Source organism: Microtus oregoni, unplaced genomic scaffold (genome assembly GCF_018167655.1).
Source record: "Microtus oregoni isolate MIOR12 unplaced genomic scaffold, Mior012 000016F_ref0000370, whole genome shotgun sequence".
In the NCBI taxonomy this organism is placed as follows: domain Eukaryota; kingdom Metazoa; phylum Chordata; class Mammalia; order Rodentia; family Cricetidae; genus Microtus; species Microtus oregoni.
In genome coordinates, this window is record NW_024543075.1 from 12,415,684 (window position 1) to 12,436,140 (window position 20,457).

The window sequence follows — 20,457 nt, forward strand, 5'->3', positions numbered from 1 at the left end:
ACCACTGCCCAGTGGAAGATCCAATTCTTCCAATTCTTAGTACCTGACTTCCTCCAAATGGTCTCTCCTTGAACTCCTCTCTCTTTGGCTCTAGAAATTACACTTCTAGCCCTTGATACCTAGACTGACAACGGCTCTCCCTGGTGTACTAGTCCCTCCTTCCTGTGGTTTCTCACCCACACATGGTCCTTCGAGACTGGAGTGTGGAATCTTTCTGACTGACCCTGTGCTGATAGGCAATTCTCTGCTGCCTGCGGCTTGTGACACTGTATTATTGGGCAACTCTAGGTGTCTTCTATTATCTGCATGTTTTTGATTTATAACGACCGTTATAGACAAAATGATACTCAAACACCTGATTCTGTTTATTCTGCTATATCTTTTTTTGGGTTTTGAGTTTTAACCATGGTGGTGGTGCTGTCATGTCCAACGAATACTAACAACAGCTAATAACTGGGTAGTGTTCTACAGCTGCAGAGATGATTCTAGAAGTATCAGTAAGCTGTATTGCCACTCTGGCACGTGAGCATTCACGGTCATGTGATTTCAGCATCTAAGAGATGATGATGCACCTAAGAGTCTCTTGCAGGAAAGGCTTTGGAGGGTCAGTCGGCCAGGGAAACGCAGTGGAAGGCCAGTATCCCTTCAGGTCTCTGTTTCCCTGGCTGTAAAGGACAGCAAATTGCTCCTAAATTCAGTCCAGAGCAGAAGTGCGGAAGCCACTAAGGCAGACCTTGCTTTTACAGGAGGCAGCAGAGCTTGGCGCCCAGCGGCTCAAGGCCGGGTGGGTGGGGCGAGGGCAGGCCTCGTGTGATTGGTGTGCGGCCCTCCGTCCCGACCAATGAACTGCAAGCACAGGCGGGGCGGGGCAGACAGGGTGTCTTAAACGGCGTGACGCGCCGGGCGGGCGGTCACCTCGGGCTGCGTTGCTGATTTGCGGTCGCTCACGCCTAGCGGACCCTGTCAGGTATCAAGCGCGCGCCGGGACTGGATCGAAGAGGCCCGCGGGACCTGCTCGGTGTCCCGGAGTCTCAGCCGGGGCAGCGCAGGGCTGGAGGGTGCGACACATCCCCGGGGCGGGGCGGGCTCGATGGGGACGGGCTGGGAACTGGAGGCCGGAGACGTGGCACGGCCGCCTGCCAGGCACTGCTCGGGCTCGCCGCCCTCAGGGCACTCGCCTAGAGCCTTCGAGGCCTCGGCTTTCGAGAAGGTGCCGTCTCCAGCAGCCTGGCTGCCGGGGATCGGATCCCTTGGGGACAGAGCTGTGAACGCGTGGCTCCGTCACCGGGCTCGGGACACGGATGCGGACCGAGTCCGAGTTCTTCGGGCAGCCTCTATGTCCCGCGACTGCTCCTGCCCATCCCTCTCCACTCCCCACTTTCTCCCCAGATCTAAACCCAATAAGAGATTGAGGAAGTGACGTGTACATTATTGAGATGTTGGCTAGAGATTGGCCCACAGGGCTTTCGGCACGAAGACCCCCCTATCTCCTGCACCCCTCCCCCCTTAGACCTTTGGCAATAGATGCTGAACCTCAGAAATTCCAGTCTAATTGCGTGGAACTTTCGATGCCAGCAAACTTTGCCTCAGGCCTACATCGTGTCTGCTAGTACATTTATTTACCTTGTAAATGTGTCAAGATGTATTATGGGAGGAGAAAGAGTGATTTTGGATTGAAGTGCCCTTTCCAACCTCCCATTTCTCCATCCTAAATCTCCTAAATCAGGATTGTCAGAGCGTCTGTGGGGAAATTAATTTCATGTAACCTGAAATGTATTTATGATTTTTTTATTGTGTGTGTGTGTGTGTGTGTGTGTGTGTGTGTGTGTGTTTGTGGGTGTGTGTACATGAATGCAGTTGCCTTCCGAGACCAGACCAGAGAGGTCCAATCCCTCTGGAGCAGGCTTCTCCGGAGCTTGTGCCATGTGGGTGCTGGGAACCAAACTCTGGTCTTGTGGAAGAATAGTAGATGATCTTAACTGCGGAGCCTTCTCTCCAGCCCCTAAAACTTTAATTAGAATATATTTTTAAAGTTTTTTTTCTTGTCTCATATATTTTCCTTCCACAGTCTATATTATGGTTGTTTGGGTTTGCATTTTACGCCGTTTGCTGAGTTCTTAAGGATGAGTCAGATTCCATACTTTTAAAAATAGCAATGAATGGGCAGTAATTTGGAGGTGTGTGGAGGGTGCGGTGTAGCTGGTCCAATCCTTTCCCAGTAGTATTACTTTAGTTTGCCTGTGACGCACTTGAGGTGAATTTTAGCCAGAATATGGGTTACGTAAAACAAAGCTTTTGTTGGCAGAACTTCAAAAAAATAAGGCCCGTATTTGTGAATGGTTACCTCAGAAAAGTAAATATTTGACAATTGCTAAACCAAATTTACTTCTCGAGCTGAATATTTTCAATGGCTTTTGGATGACTTTACACTGATGGTTCTTTTAGAGTAATTTAAAAAGATGTTATTTAATAAGGCAGACTGAACAAGTTCTTCCAAATGCAGCCCTTTGTGGAAACTGTACTGTGGAAACATTGCTGATGTGGGTTGATTATAAGGCAAGGAAGTGATGGCCTTGGAATTAAATGTTACCTACTCAGCAGTCTTGGCTTATCATTAGAACTTGTTCTCTTTTCTAGGCCCTTATATTTGCTAAATATAAATAGCAAATCGATAAAATAAAAATAGTAAATATAAATGATAAATGGATAATAATGTATTTAGCAACACATTGTTTTCTTTTTGAAGACTGAAAGCTATTAGGTCTAAGAGTGAACCTTGATGAGAAGGTGAGCTTCTGCACAGGAGGACGGATGAGCTGCCTTGATGCAGGCGGGTGGCCTCATCACCTCTCTAGTCTGGGTCACTTTCTGTTGCTACCTTGCTTCCTTTAGGAGCTGTGTGGTCAGTAAGGACCTTGTTCATTTGTCAGACAAGAGAATACCAGCAGAAGGCCCTTATTCAGGCTAGGCGTTTTTTTTTTTAATTTTTTATGATTTATTTATCTTTATTTTATGTGCATTGGTGTGAAGGTGTCAGATCCCCTGGAACTGGATTTTCAGACAGTTGTGAGCTGCCATGTGGGTGCTGGGAATTGAACCCGGGTCCTCTAGAAGAGCAGTCAGTGCTCTTAACCGCTGAGCCATTTCTCCAGCCCCTAGGTGTTTTTTGAGACATGGTTGGTCACTTGTTTTTATTTTCTTGTCTCATATCTATCTATTTATTTATTTAAGGCAAGCTCTCACTCTGTAGACCAGGTTGGCCTCAAACTCATAGAGATCCATCTGGCCCTGCCTCCAGAGGGCAGGGATTAAAGGTGATGTCAGAGTGCCTGACCATCTCTAACTTCTTGGGTAGCCAAGAATGACCTTGAACTCCCAATCTTCCTGCCTCTGCTTCTCCAGTTTATTTGGTGGTGGAGATGGAATCCAAGGCTTCAGACATAGGCAAGTACTCTACCAGTTTAAAAGAAGAAGCCATGCAGCTTTTTTTTTTTTGTAGAAATTGGCTAGCGTTCCTGTGAACTTAGAGCAGAAGAGGACCTAATGAATGGCCCCTTTGTGCTAAACCTGGAGCTTTAACATGAGCTCCTCAAGACACCCGTGAATGGCTTCAGCCTCATTTGTCCAACGGGGAAACCGAAGCTCTGGAAGACTGACACATTCACCTCCTAGAGCTACAGACAGAATTTAAATTGTGAAACGCTGTGGATTTTCTACCCTCCTTTGACCATTTCCAAGTCTAGAGAAGATGATTGATGGCTATTTTAAAGGCCATTTGAGTTTGAATTTTGTTCTACTTGAACGCAGAGGCTCTTTAATAGAAATATGCATAGTAGATTCTGCTATATATCTTGGTCTGTGCAACTCTGATATTTCTCAGTTAAGTTAATTCTCCAGAGATCTACTTTGAGAACTTGGAGAACATTACTCATGTTTTGAATGTTTTTGTTAGGCTACTGATAATAATTTTTTTTCTGTATAAAATTGAGGGGACCCAGCAGATAAATAGATTGTAGCAGAGCAGGTAATTCTTGTGCAAACTGAGACAAGTTGAGTTTAGACAACCTTTTAAAGATTCTTTCTCTTTGTAGTTTTTGTTTTAAGTCAGCTTAGTGTAGCCTTGACCTGGAAACCCTCCTGCCTCTGTGCCCCCAAGTGCTGGGATTATAGTAGTCCCCCAAACCCCTTCTGCAGTCACTTGCAGTTTTATTTCTACCTGTAAAAATACATTACTGAAGCATTTTTAAGATTTTTTTTCAATAACCAGGTTTTTTGAGTTGTCTTTCTGTCTATTGAAAAATCAGGGCTGTAGACTTCGGTAGCAAAAGTATAAGAGTAGTTTTTATTTTAAAGTTTGACACTTTCCCTAAGAACAGGTGACCTAGTGGACCCCAAACTGCACTTCCTCTGAGTATTGACTGTACTTTTCTTTAAACAACACTGTTTTCTCAAAGCTTACCAGATCCTTTTAACTTGATTTTGTTTGCTTCAAACAAAAAGACAGGGTTTCTCTGTGTAGCCCTGGCTGTCCTGGAACTCACTCCGTAGACCAAGGCAGGCTTCAAACTTAGAGACTGACCTGCCTCTGCCTCCTAAGTGCTGGGATTCCACCACCCAGTACTATAAATACAATTTATGGTCATTGTAGAAAATAGAGAATAGTTAGTCACAGTGTCTTTTTTTGTTTCTTTCCTTAATATTTTTTCTTAATGTCTTTGCATATTTGAACATCCTGTATGTATAATTTTTTTCTTTACTTAAACATATCCTAAAATACCTTGCCATGTCATTAGAAACTTATTTTAGAGATTTATTTATTTTTATGTGTATGAATGTTTTGCCTGTGTGCATGTAAGTACACTGGTAAGGAGTATCTGAGAAAGCATGGTTTTTTTTTTTTTCTTTCCTGACACAGGGTTTCTCTCTCTGCCTTGGCTGTCCTGGAACTTACTTTGTAGACTAGTCTGGTCTCGAGCTCACATAGATCTGCCTGCCTCTGCCTCCTGAGTGCTGTGAGATCAAAGAAAGCATGTTTTATGCTTGTTCGCTAGGCAAAAAGTACTACTGTTTTAAGTTTTTAGTAGTTCAAACAGCATATAGTGTGTAGATTGTAGAGAGCCTAGAAAGAGATGGTGAACAGGTTTTTAGACTTAGTGCTGGCGATGGGGAACAGTTCTTTGTAGTACAGCTGCCCTTTCCAGTCTAGTGATTCTTGCATTGGTTTTGGTAGAAAGAAAATACTGTGGAAGTTACAGACCTTTTCCTTAAGAAGATGTACTTTTGTATATAATTGTGTGTGTTGCTTTAGGAGTCACTGGAACCCTCCCAAGACAGTCCCTAGAGCTTGAGTTCCAAATCTGTACTGTGGTCTGAACCGTGGGAAGAAAGAATCAGGGCAGTCTTTGACAAACAAGACAGAGTTGTGGGATTTGATTAGTGATTGCAAATTCTGGAACCTCACTGGATTTTGAGTGTGGAGTGAGAGCCAAGTTGACAGGGAAGTTAGCCAAGCCCCATGATCGGCTGACTTGGCAGCTCAATCAAGAATGTGAAGATTATGCATGGTTTGACTTGTTAGAGAATTTTTGTTGAAACATGAATTAGCTATTTGTCTTTTAAAAATAAGGAGATTTAGATATCCTAAGCATACCTGGTGTTGGTAACGTTCCTTAATCTAGAATTCATCTTAAAATGTCTCCCTTCTCTGCCTCTAGACTTGATACCAGGCATGCTCTTCATTTCCTTTCTGTTGCAGTCCCTGGGCTCTTTGCCTGCCAGGGTCTGAATGGTGAGCTGTGCACACACCAGTCGGGGAACTCTCTTGGGGGCTGGCTTTGGGACTGGAGCAGAAAGGTAGCCTGATTCTGAAATGTAAATAGTGTGAGCACCTGTGTGCTCGGGAACTCACACGCCTAACTCAGCAGTTTCTGCTTTGATGTTCTCTTGGTTGAAATTAGTTTTTTCTTTGAACAGTTGATGTTTTGATATTTCTTGTGTGTGTGTATGTGTTTGTGTGTGTGTGTGTGTGTGTGTGTGTGTGGTACCTGGGGTTATAGAAACAGCCATTCTGTTTTCATCTATTTAAATATTTGTGTTTTTTACTGTTAAAGCTCAAGACTCTTAACGAATCACAGAACAAGTCTTTTTGCCTTTGTTTACGCTGCATTTGACTTCCAGGTGTTTTAGATATTTGTGCTAAATGACAGAACCTACCTTTTTTAGTTTGGGTGCTAAACTCTTTCCACCTCCAAAAGTTACTTTTTCCTGCCTCTCCATTTTTTCTTTTAAGATTGATTTGTTTTTTATTTTATATGTATTAAATGTTTGTCTGCATGTATATATGTGCACTATATGGGTGTCTGGTGCCTGCAGAGGTCAGAAGAGAGTGCTGGATCCCCTGGAGTTACAGACAGTTGTGAACCACCATGTGGGTGTTGACATCTGAACTCAGGCCTTTTGCAAAAGCAGCAAATCCTCTTAACTGCTGAGCCATCTCTCTAGCTCTGTCTCTATTCCACCCCCCCCCCCCCCTTCCTATTTTGAGATAGTGGCTACTTGTAGCCCGTGGAACTTACTTTGTATGTAGGTCAGGCTAGCCTGGAACTTTGGTTGATCATCTTGCCTCTGCCTCTTAAATGCTCCTAAAACCTTACTTGGGTTAAAACCACGTTTGTTATTGTTTCACTACTACCTACATACTGGGACAGAGTAAAAATGCAAACTAGGGAATAGAGGTGGTGGTCCTGAAGGCCACAAGTGGGAGCTAAGGGAGGAAGAGGCATGTGATGCTTGTAGTTCTGGCTCCAGATGGTCCTTTGATTCTGGAGTTGAAGACCAGCCTGGGCTTTAAAAAAAGTACAAAATGGTTCATATAGCCCCTGCTTCCTACCCCATGACTCACAGCCACCCAGCAGCTCTGGCGTCTGCCTTGGCGCCCTAATGTCTGCCCTGTACTCTGTTAGGAAAAGGCTACATACTGAGTATGGTAGATGCTCAGCAGTTACTTGGTGAACAGACGTGCGTTGACTCTGGAAAGGTTCTCACTCAGCGCCTTCTCTTCCTTTGGACAGGTCTCTGTACTTCCATTCCTAAAGGACTCACACAATGTTTTCCAAACTAGCAAGTTTGCAGACAGTTGCTGCTCTGCGGCGAGGGGTCCATGCTTCAGTCGCCTCTGCTGCATCTGTTGCAACTAAGAAGACAGTCCAAGGCCCGCCGTCCTCTGACTACATCTTTGAACGGGAATCTAAGTATGGTGCACACAATTACCATCCTTTACCTGTAGCCCTGGAGAGAGCAAAAGGTATGTTTTGAATTAACCCGCCCCCACATTTCCTAGAAATCTGTTATAAGAAATAGTTGTTTTGTATTTTCTCACATCTAACCCCCATTGAATGTGTGTTGCAGATGGGGCTCCTTCGCCTTTACCAAGTGTCTAGGGCATCTGTGCCGGTGTGGCCTCTCCTAGGGGACATGCAGAAGAAATAGGAACTTGACATCGCCTCCAATTTTTTTTTTAACTATTAGTTTTTATTTTGACATAACCCCAGTAAAAAGGATGATGATGTTAAGATGTATCTTTCCCCTTCATCTAGATAGTTGAGGGCTTTTACTGTTGTGTTCTCTCCTCCCTTCTGGCCCCACAAACTCCCTGTTTTTTCGCTTTTCCCTCCTAGATATTCAGTGTGTCCTTTCTAAGGGTCCGCAGAAACTTTATCTCTTATGTGCACACGTGATCAAAATCAGGAAGTCAGCAACACAGCAGGAATCCACTTTTCTTTTGTGTCCTTACAAAGGAACTTTAGAGCAGGCCTCTCATTCTTGTTGGGTTCAGTTGTCTGCTGGCCAGTGGTAGTAGTGGTTCTCCTCCTCTCCCTCTCCTTTTCCTCCTCCTCTTTCTGTTCTCCTCCTCCTATCTTCCCTTTCCTACTTCTTTTCTTCCTCCTCCTCTTCCTTTTCCTTCTTCCTGGGCTAGTATTTCTTTATTGTAACTCTCTCCCCTCTGAGTTCTTTCAGCTCTGTAAGCTAGTGTTTCTTAACATTTGGCATTGCCTGAATTGATTTCTGCAATGGAATTGCTAGGTCATGTAGTAACTATGCTTAGCTTGTAGAGGAACTGCCAACCTTAAAAAAAAAAATGTGTATGAGAGGTGCCCGTGCCTGAGCAGAAGCAAAGAGGAAGTGAGGTGTCTTACTCTCTCAGGTTCTGCTTTACTCCCTTGAGGCAGGGTTTCTCACTGACGTGAAGCTGGCCAGTGAGCTCAGAGGACCTGCCTGTCTCTGTGCTTAATGCTAGGATTACAGGAATGTGTGGCCATGCTCAGCTTTATTTAAACGTGGAATATGGGGTCTCAAACTCGGTCCTCATTCTATGACATCATAACAAGAACTCCTACTCACTGAGCCCTCTCCCCAGCTCAGAACAGCTACCTTTTTGTCTGGGCAGCTGTACTATTTTTGTTTAATTAATGGTATTGGCAGAGATATGCTCTCATTGTGTAGTTCAGGCTGGTCTTGGACTTGCATTTATCCAACCTCAGACCCAAGTGCTGGGATTACATGTATTCATCACCACACCCAACCACAACTGTTCATTTTATGTTTCCATTAGCAATGCTGGGAATTCCAAGTTGTTTATATCTTTGCCCTTTTTTTCCTTTTTAAAAACTATAACCATTCTAGTACAAAATAGTATCTCTTTGTTTTGATTTGCATTTCCCTAATGACTGGCGATGTATATCTTTTCATGTTTAATTAACACATGTATGTGTTTGAAGGAATGGTAGCAAGTTATTTGACCATTTTTAAAAAAGGGGTTCAAGGTTCTCCTTGAACTCCTGATCCTCCTGTTCTTATTCTCTCAGTGGTGGTATTACAGGTATGTGCCACCATGCTTAGTCATCATTGAGTTCTGGATTCTAAATCCTTATCAGGCATGTGGTTTGCAAATACCCTGTTATATGGTAGGTTGTAGTCTCTACAAGACTTTTGTCTGTTGTGTGTAACTTCTTTATAAATTCACATTTTTGACTCCTGAAATTAAAATTGGTAAAGCAGTTATAATCTTCCTCTTCTCTCCTCTCCTCTCCTCTCCTCTCCTCTCCTCTCTTCTCCTCTCCTCTCCTCTTCTCCTCCTCCCTTCCTCCTTTTCCTTCCTTCCTTAAATAAACTTTACTGTAAAAAACTTGCAAATAAAAATAACATCACACACTGAAATTAAGCAGCCACAAAATCTATATGTCTCAATAAACTTCTGTACAGTTAGACTAGCTGTTTGGAATGGAAGCTATGGAGCTTCACATTGGATTTTACACTTTTCACTATTTGGTATAATTTTTATGTGCTTATTCATCACTAAGAAACAAAATTCATGATAGAACTACAGTCTTTTTATACTGTTCTGTTAAATATATTTGTCAGGGGTAATAGGTAAAATATACCATTAATATTTCTTTCTCAATCAAAGTGAAGTAGGCTTGCACTAAACCAAGTTTTTTGTTTGTTTTTTGGGGGGTTGAGATAGGGTTTCTTGTAGCCTTGACTATCCTGGAACTCTCTCTGTAAGCCAGGCTGGCCTTGAACTCAGATCCACCTGCCTCTGCCTCCTGAGTGCTGGGACTAGAGGTGTGTGCTACCATCACCTGGCCACTAAACTAAGTTTTAAGCCTAAAAATATATTAAATAGAGCTTCATATGTAGATGTGTAGATGGTTAAAAATAAGTCTTCATTTTGGGGGTCTTATGTCATATAGAGACTCTCAAATTTTTTTCTTCCTTATTTTTTTAGGTATTTATGTGTGGGATGTAGAAGGCAGGCAATACTTCGACTTCCTGAGTGCTTATGGTGCTGTCAGCCAAGGGCACTGCCACCCCAAGATCATAAATGTTATGAAGAGTCAGGTGGACAAACTGACCCTAACTTCTCGTGCTTTCTATAACAACGTCCTTGGTGAATATGAGGAGTACATTACCAAACTTTTCAACTACCACAAAGTTCTCCCTATGAATACAGGTAAGACATTCCCATTTTTGTTAAGTTCCCAATAAATCAATCATCTGTTTCTATTCGTATTTATTTAACATCTCACTAGATTGCCGAGGCTAGCCCTGAATTTACAATCTTCCTGAATTAATCTTTCATGACTGGGATTCAGTTGCTAATCTTATTTCTTTGATAATTTGCAGTGTTAGTTAAATCTGAGCATTTTCCTCACAATAGGAGTGGAGGCTGGAGAGACTGCCTGTAAGCTTGCTCGTCGTTGGGGCTACACCGTGAAAGGCATCCCGAAATACAAAGCAAAGATTGTTTTTGCTGGTATGTGAATTTAATTGTTACACGATATATTATTTATGGACAGTTTTATAAAGGTTGGTGGTGGGATTACTTCTTGGATTTCTAAGTTACTTCTTCATGTATGAGAATACTGCAAGCTACCTACTCAACAGAATGCATTTTCAAATTCACTTACATTAAAGATCCTCAGACAATCCAAATACGTTGAATGCTCCCTTCCTTGACATTATAATCCTTCACAATGCTAACTGACACAGATGTGTGCCTTTGCTCAGGGTCATATTTTTTCTATTTAATAAATGTGGCTAGGGGTCACTGGAGGTCAGACACTAACTACTCCAGGACAGGGGATAGACAGGTAGTTAGTCTGGGAGCTGCCTGTCCTCAGAGCTTCTACTCTAGTAGGAAGCAAACAGCCTAACATCAATCAGCAGAGCAAACAACTACATCATTTCAGATGGGGTTAACTCAACCATGAAAAGTACAAATACAGTAAAGCGAATGGGAATTCATTTCACTAGGGATGTCTTGACATCTCCACCACCTATGCCAGCAGCAACTCAATGAATTCAACACTGGGTGGTTGTATCTTAGCTTCTTGGCATCTCCAAGTATACTCTTGCAAAAGCCTCTGCCACCCGAGTCTCTGACTCAGGCGTCAGTCCATCTTTTTTTCATCTACATCCAAAAGCATAATCTTTAAGATAACATGCACTGATGAGACCAGGAGTCAACTTGTCTTCCTCTTCCTGACCTCAGGGATCTCATCTTGTAGCTCACCCTGCAGGAATAAGAGAGTCTTTTGCTGCTATTCCGCTCACTGACTCATCAGCCTGTGTCAATACAACATAAAAATATCTTTGCACCCTTTGCTAGTATGAAAGAGACTGTACAATCTATAATGGAAATTATATTTTGTTTAGAATAGCCAGCAAGGATACCCACAACTAAAACACGAGTTTTTAAAATGGTAAGTTATAGGCAGTTGCTTATGAAACCACAGCCATGCTGCTGTGTTAAGCCACCTTTTTTCTGAATTACTCAGAAAAGTGGAGCTTTTCCCATTTCTTCTTCCTTTTTTTTTTAAAGAATTTATTTATTATGTATATAGTGTTCTGCCTGCATGTACACCTGCAGGCTAGAAGAGGAAACCAGATCTCATAGATGGTTGTGAGCCATCACGTGGCTGCTGGGACTTGAACTCAGGACCTCTGGAAGAGTAGTCAGTGCTCTTAACCTCTGAACCATCTCTCTAGCCCTCCCATTTCTTCTTTTCTGTCTCTTTTGGATGCTGGCAAGAGCCTAACTATACTTTCTCTAGTACGTTAGGCTTTTTCATGTTTTGGTGAAGCCCTCCTATGTACCATGTAGTTGTTCATCTGACATGGGGCTCTTGTCTTCCTCTTCTGTGTGCTTCCTCTGGGCAGTTGCAGGATTTCCATCTTATGGTTATTCTTTTAACCTTGAATAAAATGTCCTTGAGCTTTGAAATACAGATATGGAGCTGGGCAGTGGTGGTGCATGCCTTTAATCCCAGCTCTTTGGGAGGCAGAGGCAGGCAGATCTCTGTTGCAAGGAGAGGCTACTTGTTTGGTTCCTGGCCGCCCAGCTAGCTTAGACCCGAAATAATCACACAGAAACTATATTATTTAAGTCACTGCTTGGCCCATTAGCTCTAGCTTCTTATTGGCTAACTCTTACATCTTATTTTAACTCATTTCTATTGATCTGTGTATCACCACGAGGTCATGGCCTACCAGCAAAGTTTCAGCATGTCTGACTCTGGCAGCTCCATGGTGTCTCTCTCACTCTGCCTTCTTCCTCCCAGCATTCCGTTTAGTCCCCCGCCCCAATACCTAAGTTCTGCCCTATCAACAGGCCCAAAGCAGTTTCTTTATTCATTAATGGTAATCACAGCATACAAAAGGAAATCCCACATCCGATCTCTGTGAGTTCTAGGCCAGCCTGATCTAAAAAGCGAGTTCCATGACAGCCAGGCTGCACAGAGAAACCCTGTCTTGAAAAAATCAAAAGAAAAAAAAAAGAAGGAAATTCTTCATATCTATGCAGGATATTTTCTCTCACACATTCCTATTGTAAATGTACCTTCTTTGTCTAGAAGCCATGCTTTGAATGTCTCAGTTGTTAGGCTTTGGTCAGAAAGGGTCTGAGAAGAGTGCTGCAGACGTATCTACAATAGTACTTAGGAGACGTTGGCTGCCGTCAGGGAGCTGCTGGAGTTGGTATCAGAAAGCTCGCAGTGGTTCTCTAAGGAATCTGTTATTTATTTTTAGTCAGGCTTCCCGAGGTGTTTGTAGGGGAGTACTTTCTAAACTTGTGGGCTTCTCTGGAATAGTCACTGTTTGTCTCTTTTAGATGGAAACTTCTGGGGCCGAACATTGTCTGCAATCTCCAGTTCCACAGACCCGACCAGTTATGAAGGCTTTGGACCCTTCATGCCAGGCTTTGAAACCATCCCGTATAACGATCTGCCCGCACTGGAGGTACATCAGGGTGGCTATGGGACTTGGCTCACAGCAACAGGAAACTTTCTAAATTAATTGTTACCTGTTCAGTGTGTGAAATAAAAACACATCTAATGAGGGGCCTGGAGAGATGTCTCAGTGGTTAAGATCACACACTGCTCTTGCAGAGGTCTCAGGTTCAATTCTTTTTGCCTATTTGGTAGCTCAAAACCTTCTGTAATTCTATAGTTCAGAAGACTTTGAACAGCCGTGCCCGTGGTACGGACACATACTTACATAACAGACAAACATTCACATTCAGAAATTAAAATCATTAATGAGGACAGAGTAGGTTGCTCAGTGGTAAAACAGCTTGTGTGAGGTTCTGGGCTTGACCCCAGTACTTCAGAACAAAGTTATGAGTCTGAACATTTATCGTAAATTAGGTTGAAATCTGACTTATTCTCAATAGTGGACAGTCAGTTTTTAACCTAGGGAAATATGCTTTTGTTATCTAGTGCTTAGGCAAGCTAGCCAGTTCAGATCATAACAATTTGAGTATTACCCACCTAATTATTTCATTCTCTTTCTCCCTACCTTCTTTTATTCTCTTTCTTTGAGATAGGCTCTCATTTTGAAGCCTTGGCTGATCTAGAAAAGTATGCAGACCAGGCCAGTCTTGAACTCATAGAAATCTGCCTGGTTCTGCCTCCCAAGTACTGAGATTGAAGGCCTGTGCGCCATCACCCCAGGCCTAGATAAAACTTTTTTAACTTGCAAATTGTAGCACTTTGTTGTGGTGCTAGGAAAGGAACCCAAGGCCTTGTAGGTTATGGTCAGTTGTTCTTCCACTAAGGTATAGCCCATCTCCAACATGTAGTACTTTTGTAAAATAGAAGCAAAAAAGTTGTAAGATGGCTTTAACGGTCCACTTAATTTTTAAAGAAAAATTTATGTGAGTTTTTGCTGGCATGTAAATGCACCATGTGTATGCAGTGTGCTCCAGGAGGCCGAAAGTGGCATTGGATCCTCTGGAACTGGACCTAAAGGCAGTTGTGAACTCTCATGTGGGTGCTAAAAATGGAATCAGGATTCTTGGCAAGAGTAGCCAGTGCTCTTAATGGCTGAGCCATCTCTCCAGCTCCTGCCTTAACTTTTGGTTATAATACATCTATGACATAGCAAAATGTGGGGATAGTTTGACATAGTGGTATGTGCCTATGAACCTAGCATGCTGGAGTCCTGCAATTGCAATGGTGACCCACCATGCCAGACTTTATTATCATCATCTCCCCCTTACTCCTGCTGTTTATTTATTTATTTGTTTAATTTTATTTATTTACTTTGAGTGTTTTGCCTGCATATATGTATGCCTGGTGCTCCTGAACTGGAGTTATGGATGGTTGTGAACCACCATATGAGTGCTGGGAGTCAACCCAGTTCCTCTGCAAAAGCAACAAGTGTTCTGCTAAGCTATTGCTCCAGGCCTCCCCCCCCCTCCTCCTTCCACTTTTTTTTTGGTTTTTTCAAGACAAGGTTTCTCTGCAGCTTTTAGAGCCTGTCCTGGAACTAGCTCGTGTAGACCAGGCTGGCCTCGAACTCACAAAGATCCACATGTCTCTGCCTCCCAAGTGCTGGGATTAAAGGCGTGCACCACCACCTCCTGGCTTCTCATTCTTAACAGGAAGTATATGTAGTATTTGACTTCAATTGCCAAATATTGTAGAATGGAAACTATTAGAACTCCCTTCTGTTTCTTTTGTAGCGTGCTCTTCAGGATCCAAATGTTGCTGCCTTCATGGTGGAGCCCATCCAGGGTGAAGCAGGTGTTGTTGTTCCAGATCCAGGATACCTGATGGGAGTCCGAGAACTCTGCACTAGGCACCAGGTAGTCCCATTCACTTTGTAGTGAGGCCAAACTTGCCGACACTTATTTGAGCTCTGCTGACAGGATAAATGATTGTCTCACTTTCTACTAGATGATTCCAAGAGTTGAGGAACATTGTAACGCTTAGAACCCTCTGTGGAAGCTAACTTGCCAGTCTCTAGAACACTGGCGAGATGCTGTGGTGTGGGCTGCTGTAGCGGCAGGCCTCCAAGCTCTTACTGTGATTTTCTTCTCTTCTCTTTTAATCCCTCCCAAGCCCTGTCTTGTGTTCCTTTGCTCCAAATGTTACGACTCTTCTTCCCTTTCTTTTGCTAAAGCTAATAGTATATTGTTTACTATTGAGAATTCCAGAAAATGTTTGGTAATTACATATGAGTTAATTATCTGAATTTGTTCTTAGAGTGTAATTAGGGCCATTAAAGCCCTCCAAACTCTTTGTGTCTGTATAAATGCCTGCCTTCCTTCCTTCCTTCCTTCCTTCCTTCCTTCCTTCCTTCCTTCCTTCCAGATAGGGTTTCTCTGTGTAACAGTTCTGTCTGTACTGGAACTAGCTCTTATAGACCAGGCTGGCCTTGAACTCACAGAGATCTACCTGCCTCTGCCCCCTGGAGTGCTGGGATTAAAGGCGTGCGCCACCACCGCCCAGCTATGCCTTTTCTGCCATGCAAAGCAGTGCCACATAGGCCCCTGGGAGGTGTTAGGCTGAACCAGCAAACAGATTTCCAAAGGACACCATTCAAATTGTGTGGGAACTAAAAACATCGGCACAGTTTTCAGGGTGTGTCAGAATGACACTAATGGGATGGTTAAATGACGGTGACCTTTGTTTCTTCACGAGGTTAGAATGAGAGTTGTGTTGCCTGTTCTTTCTCCCAGGTCCTGTTTATTGCTGATGAAATACAGACGGGATTGTCCAGAACTGGTAGACGGCTGGCTGTGGATCATGAGAATGTCAGACCTGACATAGTTCTTCTCGGGAAGGCCCTTTCTGGCGGCTTATACCCTGTAAGTTCAAAACCCCTATATTTCTTCTGACCTTGACTGGGATGCCTTTCAAGTCATTTGATTTGACTCCAGGCCACCTGGAACAGTTTAGACTTCCATTGTGCAGTCTACTTGGTTAATTTGACCAAGTGGAGTTGTGTTTTGGAATGTGCTGCGGCATTTGATTTGGACAGAAGCATTTCCCTTCAGAAGCTCCTCCTCCCACTTTTGAGAAAGTGTCACTACTGATTGTTCAAGACCATGAACAATGAACGTAAGAGGGAGCAATTCTTCTTTTTTGGGGGGTTTGCATCCAGAGCTAGTAATTGATGTGGGATAAAAGGGTTTTGAGGAGTAGATGTTCTTACTGAGTAGATGGAATTGTCTTCTTGCAGGGAATGCCCAAGTTTGTTTCTAAGCAGAGTATTTTGGAAAGGACTATAAATTATCTCATTGCAAAAATAGTTCTGCTTGGGTTGCAGAGATGGCTAAGTGATCCAGGGTACTGACTGCTTTTCCAGAGGACCTGGGTTCAGTTCCCAGCTCCCACCTGGCTGCTCACGACCATCTGTAACTCCAGTTCCAGGGGATCTAACACCCTCTTCTGGCTTCCATGGGCATGGCAAACAAGTGTTTGCATAGACATACCTGTGGACAAAATACCTTATACAGATAATATAATAATAAAGTGTTTTTCTTTTAGTTCTAAAAGTGTGCACTATATTGTTTAGTGCCAGTGAAGTTTGTTTACTGTGTCTGTAATGTGTTGGGCCTGTCTTGGGTTATATTACTGAGAGTCAGGGACAGATGGAAACTGCTGGTTGATAGAATTTCGTATCGGTGCTACGGAAGTATCTGTGTCCCTGGCATGCTGAGATCTGAGGAATGACAAAGATGGGCTCTGTCTTTCAGGTGTCTGCAGTACTGTGCGATGATGAGATAATGCTGACAATTAAACCAGGGGAACATGGCTCCACATACGGTGGTAATCCACTAGGCTGCCGAATTGCCATTGCAGCTCTTGAGGTGAAAACTGATATGGCTGAATGATACCTACTTTTAAGTAGTGTTGAAGTTATCTTTAACTTGAGTCCTGGTGTGAAAAGAAGTTTAATAAGATTACTAAGTGTTAGAGAGCATGAGGAATGAAGGGACGATTTTAGGAGCAAGGTGTTCCCAAAGAGTAAGGTAGTTTTGCTGGGTAGTGGTGGCGCACGCCTTTAATCCCTGCATTCGGGAGGCAGAGGCAGGTGAATCTCTGTGAGTTCTAGGCCAGCCTGGTCTGCAAGAGCTAGTTCCAGGACAGCCTTCAAAACTACAGAGAAACCCTGTCTTGAAAAAAACCAAAAAAAAAAAAGTAAGGTAGCTTTTTTGCCTTGCCTAATAGACTGGACTCCTGGGCTTCTGGAGTTTGTAATCCGTCACCTGGCAGTGGCAGAACTCCTATACACTGACCACCTAATATGTTCCTTTGGTTTAGCAAGCAAGATTTGTTTTTTTTTGTTTGTTATTCAAATCAAGGTCTCACTCTAGTTTACATTGGCCTGAAATTTACCCTGTAGCTCAAGCTTAGACAGCTCAATCCTCCTGCTTTAGCTGCCCAAATGCTAAGATTACAGGTGACCACAAAGCTCTTTTTCCCTTTTATTTTTTTTCAAACTTGGATTTGAGGACTGGTGGTCTTAGCTCAGTAGAAGAGGAAGGCCTTGGGTTTCATTCCTTAGTACCACACAGATAAAAAGTGAAGTCAGGGATGGTGGTATACACCTGTAATCCCAGCACTAGGGATGCTGGAAGGCAGGACAATCACAGGTTTTAAGCTAGCCCAGGAAAGTAGATAAAAGGTTAGTATATGTTAGGGGGAGGGAAAAAGGCAATTTTGTGCAGTTTCAAGTTAAATTATTCTTAGTCCATTGAGGTGTTCAGATAATAACAACATATTGCATTAATCAATTTTTGATTATTTTTTTAATTATTTTTATTTTTTGAGACAGGGTTTCTCTGTTCTGGAACTTGCTGTGTAGACCAGGTTGGCCTCAAGCTCACAAAGATCTGCCTGCCTCTGCCTCCCAAGTGCTGGAATTAAAGGCATGCCACCATTGCCTGGCTCTCATTAACCACATTTTAATCTTTATTTTGCCTTGAAGACTGGTTGTCAGTGGATTTGCGATTAAAGCAAGGCTCTTAAGTTGTATGTCTTTAGCTAGAAATTACTATAGGCCCTGAAAAGCCAATGCAGGTGATGTCACTCTGGTCTTTCCCAAGTGCTTTTTGCTTCTAGCTGTACTCAGATTACTTCAGGACACTCTGAACATTTGTGTAATTTTATAAAAAACAGGTTTTAGAAGAAGAGAATCTTGCTGAAAACGCAGACAAGATGGGTACCATCTTGAGAAAGGAGCTCATGAAGCTGCCCTCTGATGTTGTGACTGCTGTTAGGGGGAAAGGGTTGCTAAATGCCATTGTCATCCGGGAAACCAAAGGTAAGGGCCTTTCAAAGACACAGTGGGTAGACACAGTGGGCTGGATTGTTGGTCAAGCCGTTTAGATAAAGTGTGACCTGATTGTCTTAATGTTATCCTAACTGTAGGTCTTTCCAACAGGAAGGCATTTTAACTCCTTTGACCAGGTCTTTGTTCCTTGCAGACATTTCTTTTCCTGTCTCTGTTAGTTAGACAGCAGCTGGCTATCCTGGGTTAGTGTCCCTTAATCTTTTTCCCTTACTTGAATGCTTTCTACCTTCTGCAGAGGCTGTGGAGGCAACTGTGGGAATAAAGGAATAGCTTTGATGTTGGCAATAGATAATGGAGGCTTAAGCCTTCATTGTGTGCCTGATATCAGTTATCACCCTCCAGGGCACCCTTCTGGTTTTCTTAGGCTAGCCCTTCCTTTTAAAGCAATTGATAACAGCAGAGGAGCTTTTGAGAAAGAAACTAAGCTTGGTTCCACCCAAGAGTATCTGATGTGATGGGTTGGGTGGACTCAGGCAGTTCTAGGCAGTTCTGCCTGCAGCTTTGTAAAATCCCTGCTGGGAAATGATGCTTAGTTCCCAGTGGTCAGGAGGTGTGTCCATATCAGCAACCTGTAGTGTTCCTAGGATTCGGGGCTTGCTTATTCCGTTATTTCATTTATGTCTCCTACCCAAGTCTTTCACATTAGCTCCCTATGATTGCATGCCAGGCATCCCTAATCTGAGAAGTTGAAATGATCCCCAGTCTGAAAGGTTTTGACCACCACCATCACACCAGCGGAGGACAATCCTATACTTGGCCCCAGGGGACAGGCCACAATCAAAATGCAGGTGCACTAAGAATTTTGTGTGAAATTAGCTTTAGTTTGTCTGAGTATGAAATACAAGTTTCATGTTTACATGAGCCCCCTTTCCTCTTCTGTGTATGCCAACATTCCTGAATCTGGCAGGAGTCCTTCTGGACCCAAGCACTGCAGACAAGGGATGTTCTGCCTGTAGTAGTCTCTGTCATTCAGACCTAGTTAGGTGCTTGCCAAAAGGTCAGTAATGCAACCTCCTGAGCAAAGGAGTGACTTAGACTTAGAACTTCTTTTCCTGAGCAGATCCTGGGAACACACTCTGGTGGGGCCGTGCTGCCCGTGCCTATGACAAGGGTTTTTATATATTGAGCTCTGTGAATACATTGTGACCATTTTTCTGTAGATTGTGACGCTTGGAAGGTGTGTCTGCGACTCCGAGATAATGGGCTCCTGGCCAAGCCAACCCATGGTGATATCATCAGGTTAGCCCCTCCACTTGTGATCAAGGAGGACGAGATCCGGGAGTCAGTGGAAATCATTAACAAGACCATCTTGTCCTTCTGAGAATAAGAACTGCTCAGTGCTCCCCGGGAGCCATCTTCAGACGGACTTCTTGTGACACTCTGCTCACAGCAGGCAGATCTCACTGGTTGGTCTCTTGAAAGACATTTTTTTTTTGGATATGCATACCTATTTTTTTCAGTTGATGCATAGTAGAGTGACATTTATGAACCTGCAGTTGGCTGTGGCATCTCGCTTTGTGGGAACTTTCTAAGGTGAAGCACTTCCATCTCTACACAGCCTTCAAATCCAGTCCTGCATCATTTACATACATTTTTATAATTTCCTTGCTGGTGTGAATGTTTTGAATTTGAAAGTTATTTCTGAGATACTACAGGAGAGACTTGCTTAACCTCATGCAGTTGAATCATTATAATCAATGGATGTTAAGATGATTAAAGGTTAAGCATATGTAAAATACCCGTTTCAAGTAAACTTTGCATTGGCCAACACTAGAATGCTTTATATAGATTCTGAGAATTCTTTCCTAAATTACACTTTTAAGTGCTTGATTGCAATTTGTAAAACATTTCAGTATTTCTTTGAATAAAGCTTATTTTTCTTTTTACTCCAGCAGAGTATTTTGTATTTCCATATTGGTAATAGTAAGTGTATTCCACTCCTGTGACTGGCATTTCTTCTCTTCTTGAGACCATTGGGTGTGTTCATTTCAGGCTTTTTATTCTAAATAAAGCTATGATTAGTTCATATCTGTATAATGATGTGGGTTTTGTTTTTATTTGTTGTTTTTTTCTTTATATTTTGTTTTATTTTTCTCTAGTGTGTTTTGTGGAATAACTTCCTGTAAGGTGCTTGCTGTTCAAAGGGGATGAACTTTCTGACCGCTTTACTCCTCCTTACTCAGCCTGGTGCTCCCTGTTCCTGAGGAGGTCACCATAATGATGCCAAACTTAGTGTGGGCACCTGATCAGCACAGAGTACTATAACCCAGAACCGACTCAAGTGATCCTCCTGTCTCAGTCTCAGTCTACTAA

At 43.0% G+C, this 20,457-nt stretch overlaps 1 protein-coding gene across 2 annotated transcripts; it reads left to right on the plus strand.

Annotated features, from left to right (window-relative positions):
* Nucleotides 1-871: 871 nt before the first annotated feature.
* Oat (ornithine aminotransferase) lies at nucleotides 872-20,178 on the plus strand. Of its 2 annotated transcripts, none has more exons than XM_041666478.1 (10): nucleotides 872-967; nucleotides 7,071-7,303; nucleotides 9,788-10,012; nucleotides 10,220-10,315; nucleotides 12,671-12,798; nucleotides 14,525-14,647; nucleotides 15,524-15,652; nucleotides 16,544-16,657; nucleotides 17,970-18,114; nucleotides 19,305-20,178. In XM_041666478.1, the coding sequence occupies exons 2-10, from the start codon at nucleotides 7,105-7,107 to the stop codon at nucleotides 19,463-19,465; spliced, it is 1,320 nt and encodes a 439-aa protein (XP_041522412.1). In that variant the 5' UTR covers nucleotides 872-967; nucleotides 7,071-7,104; the 3' UTR covers nucleotides 19,466-20,178. The 2 variants fall into 2 exon arrangements, with proteins under 2 accessions (XP_041522412.1, XP_041522413.1); XM_041666479.1 differs by having other exon boundaries at nucleotides 924-1,058.
* Nucleotides 20,179-20,457: the final 279 nt, after the last annotated feature.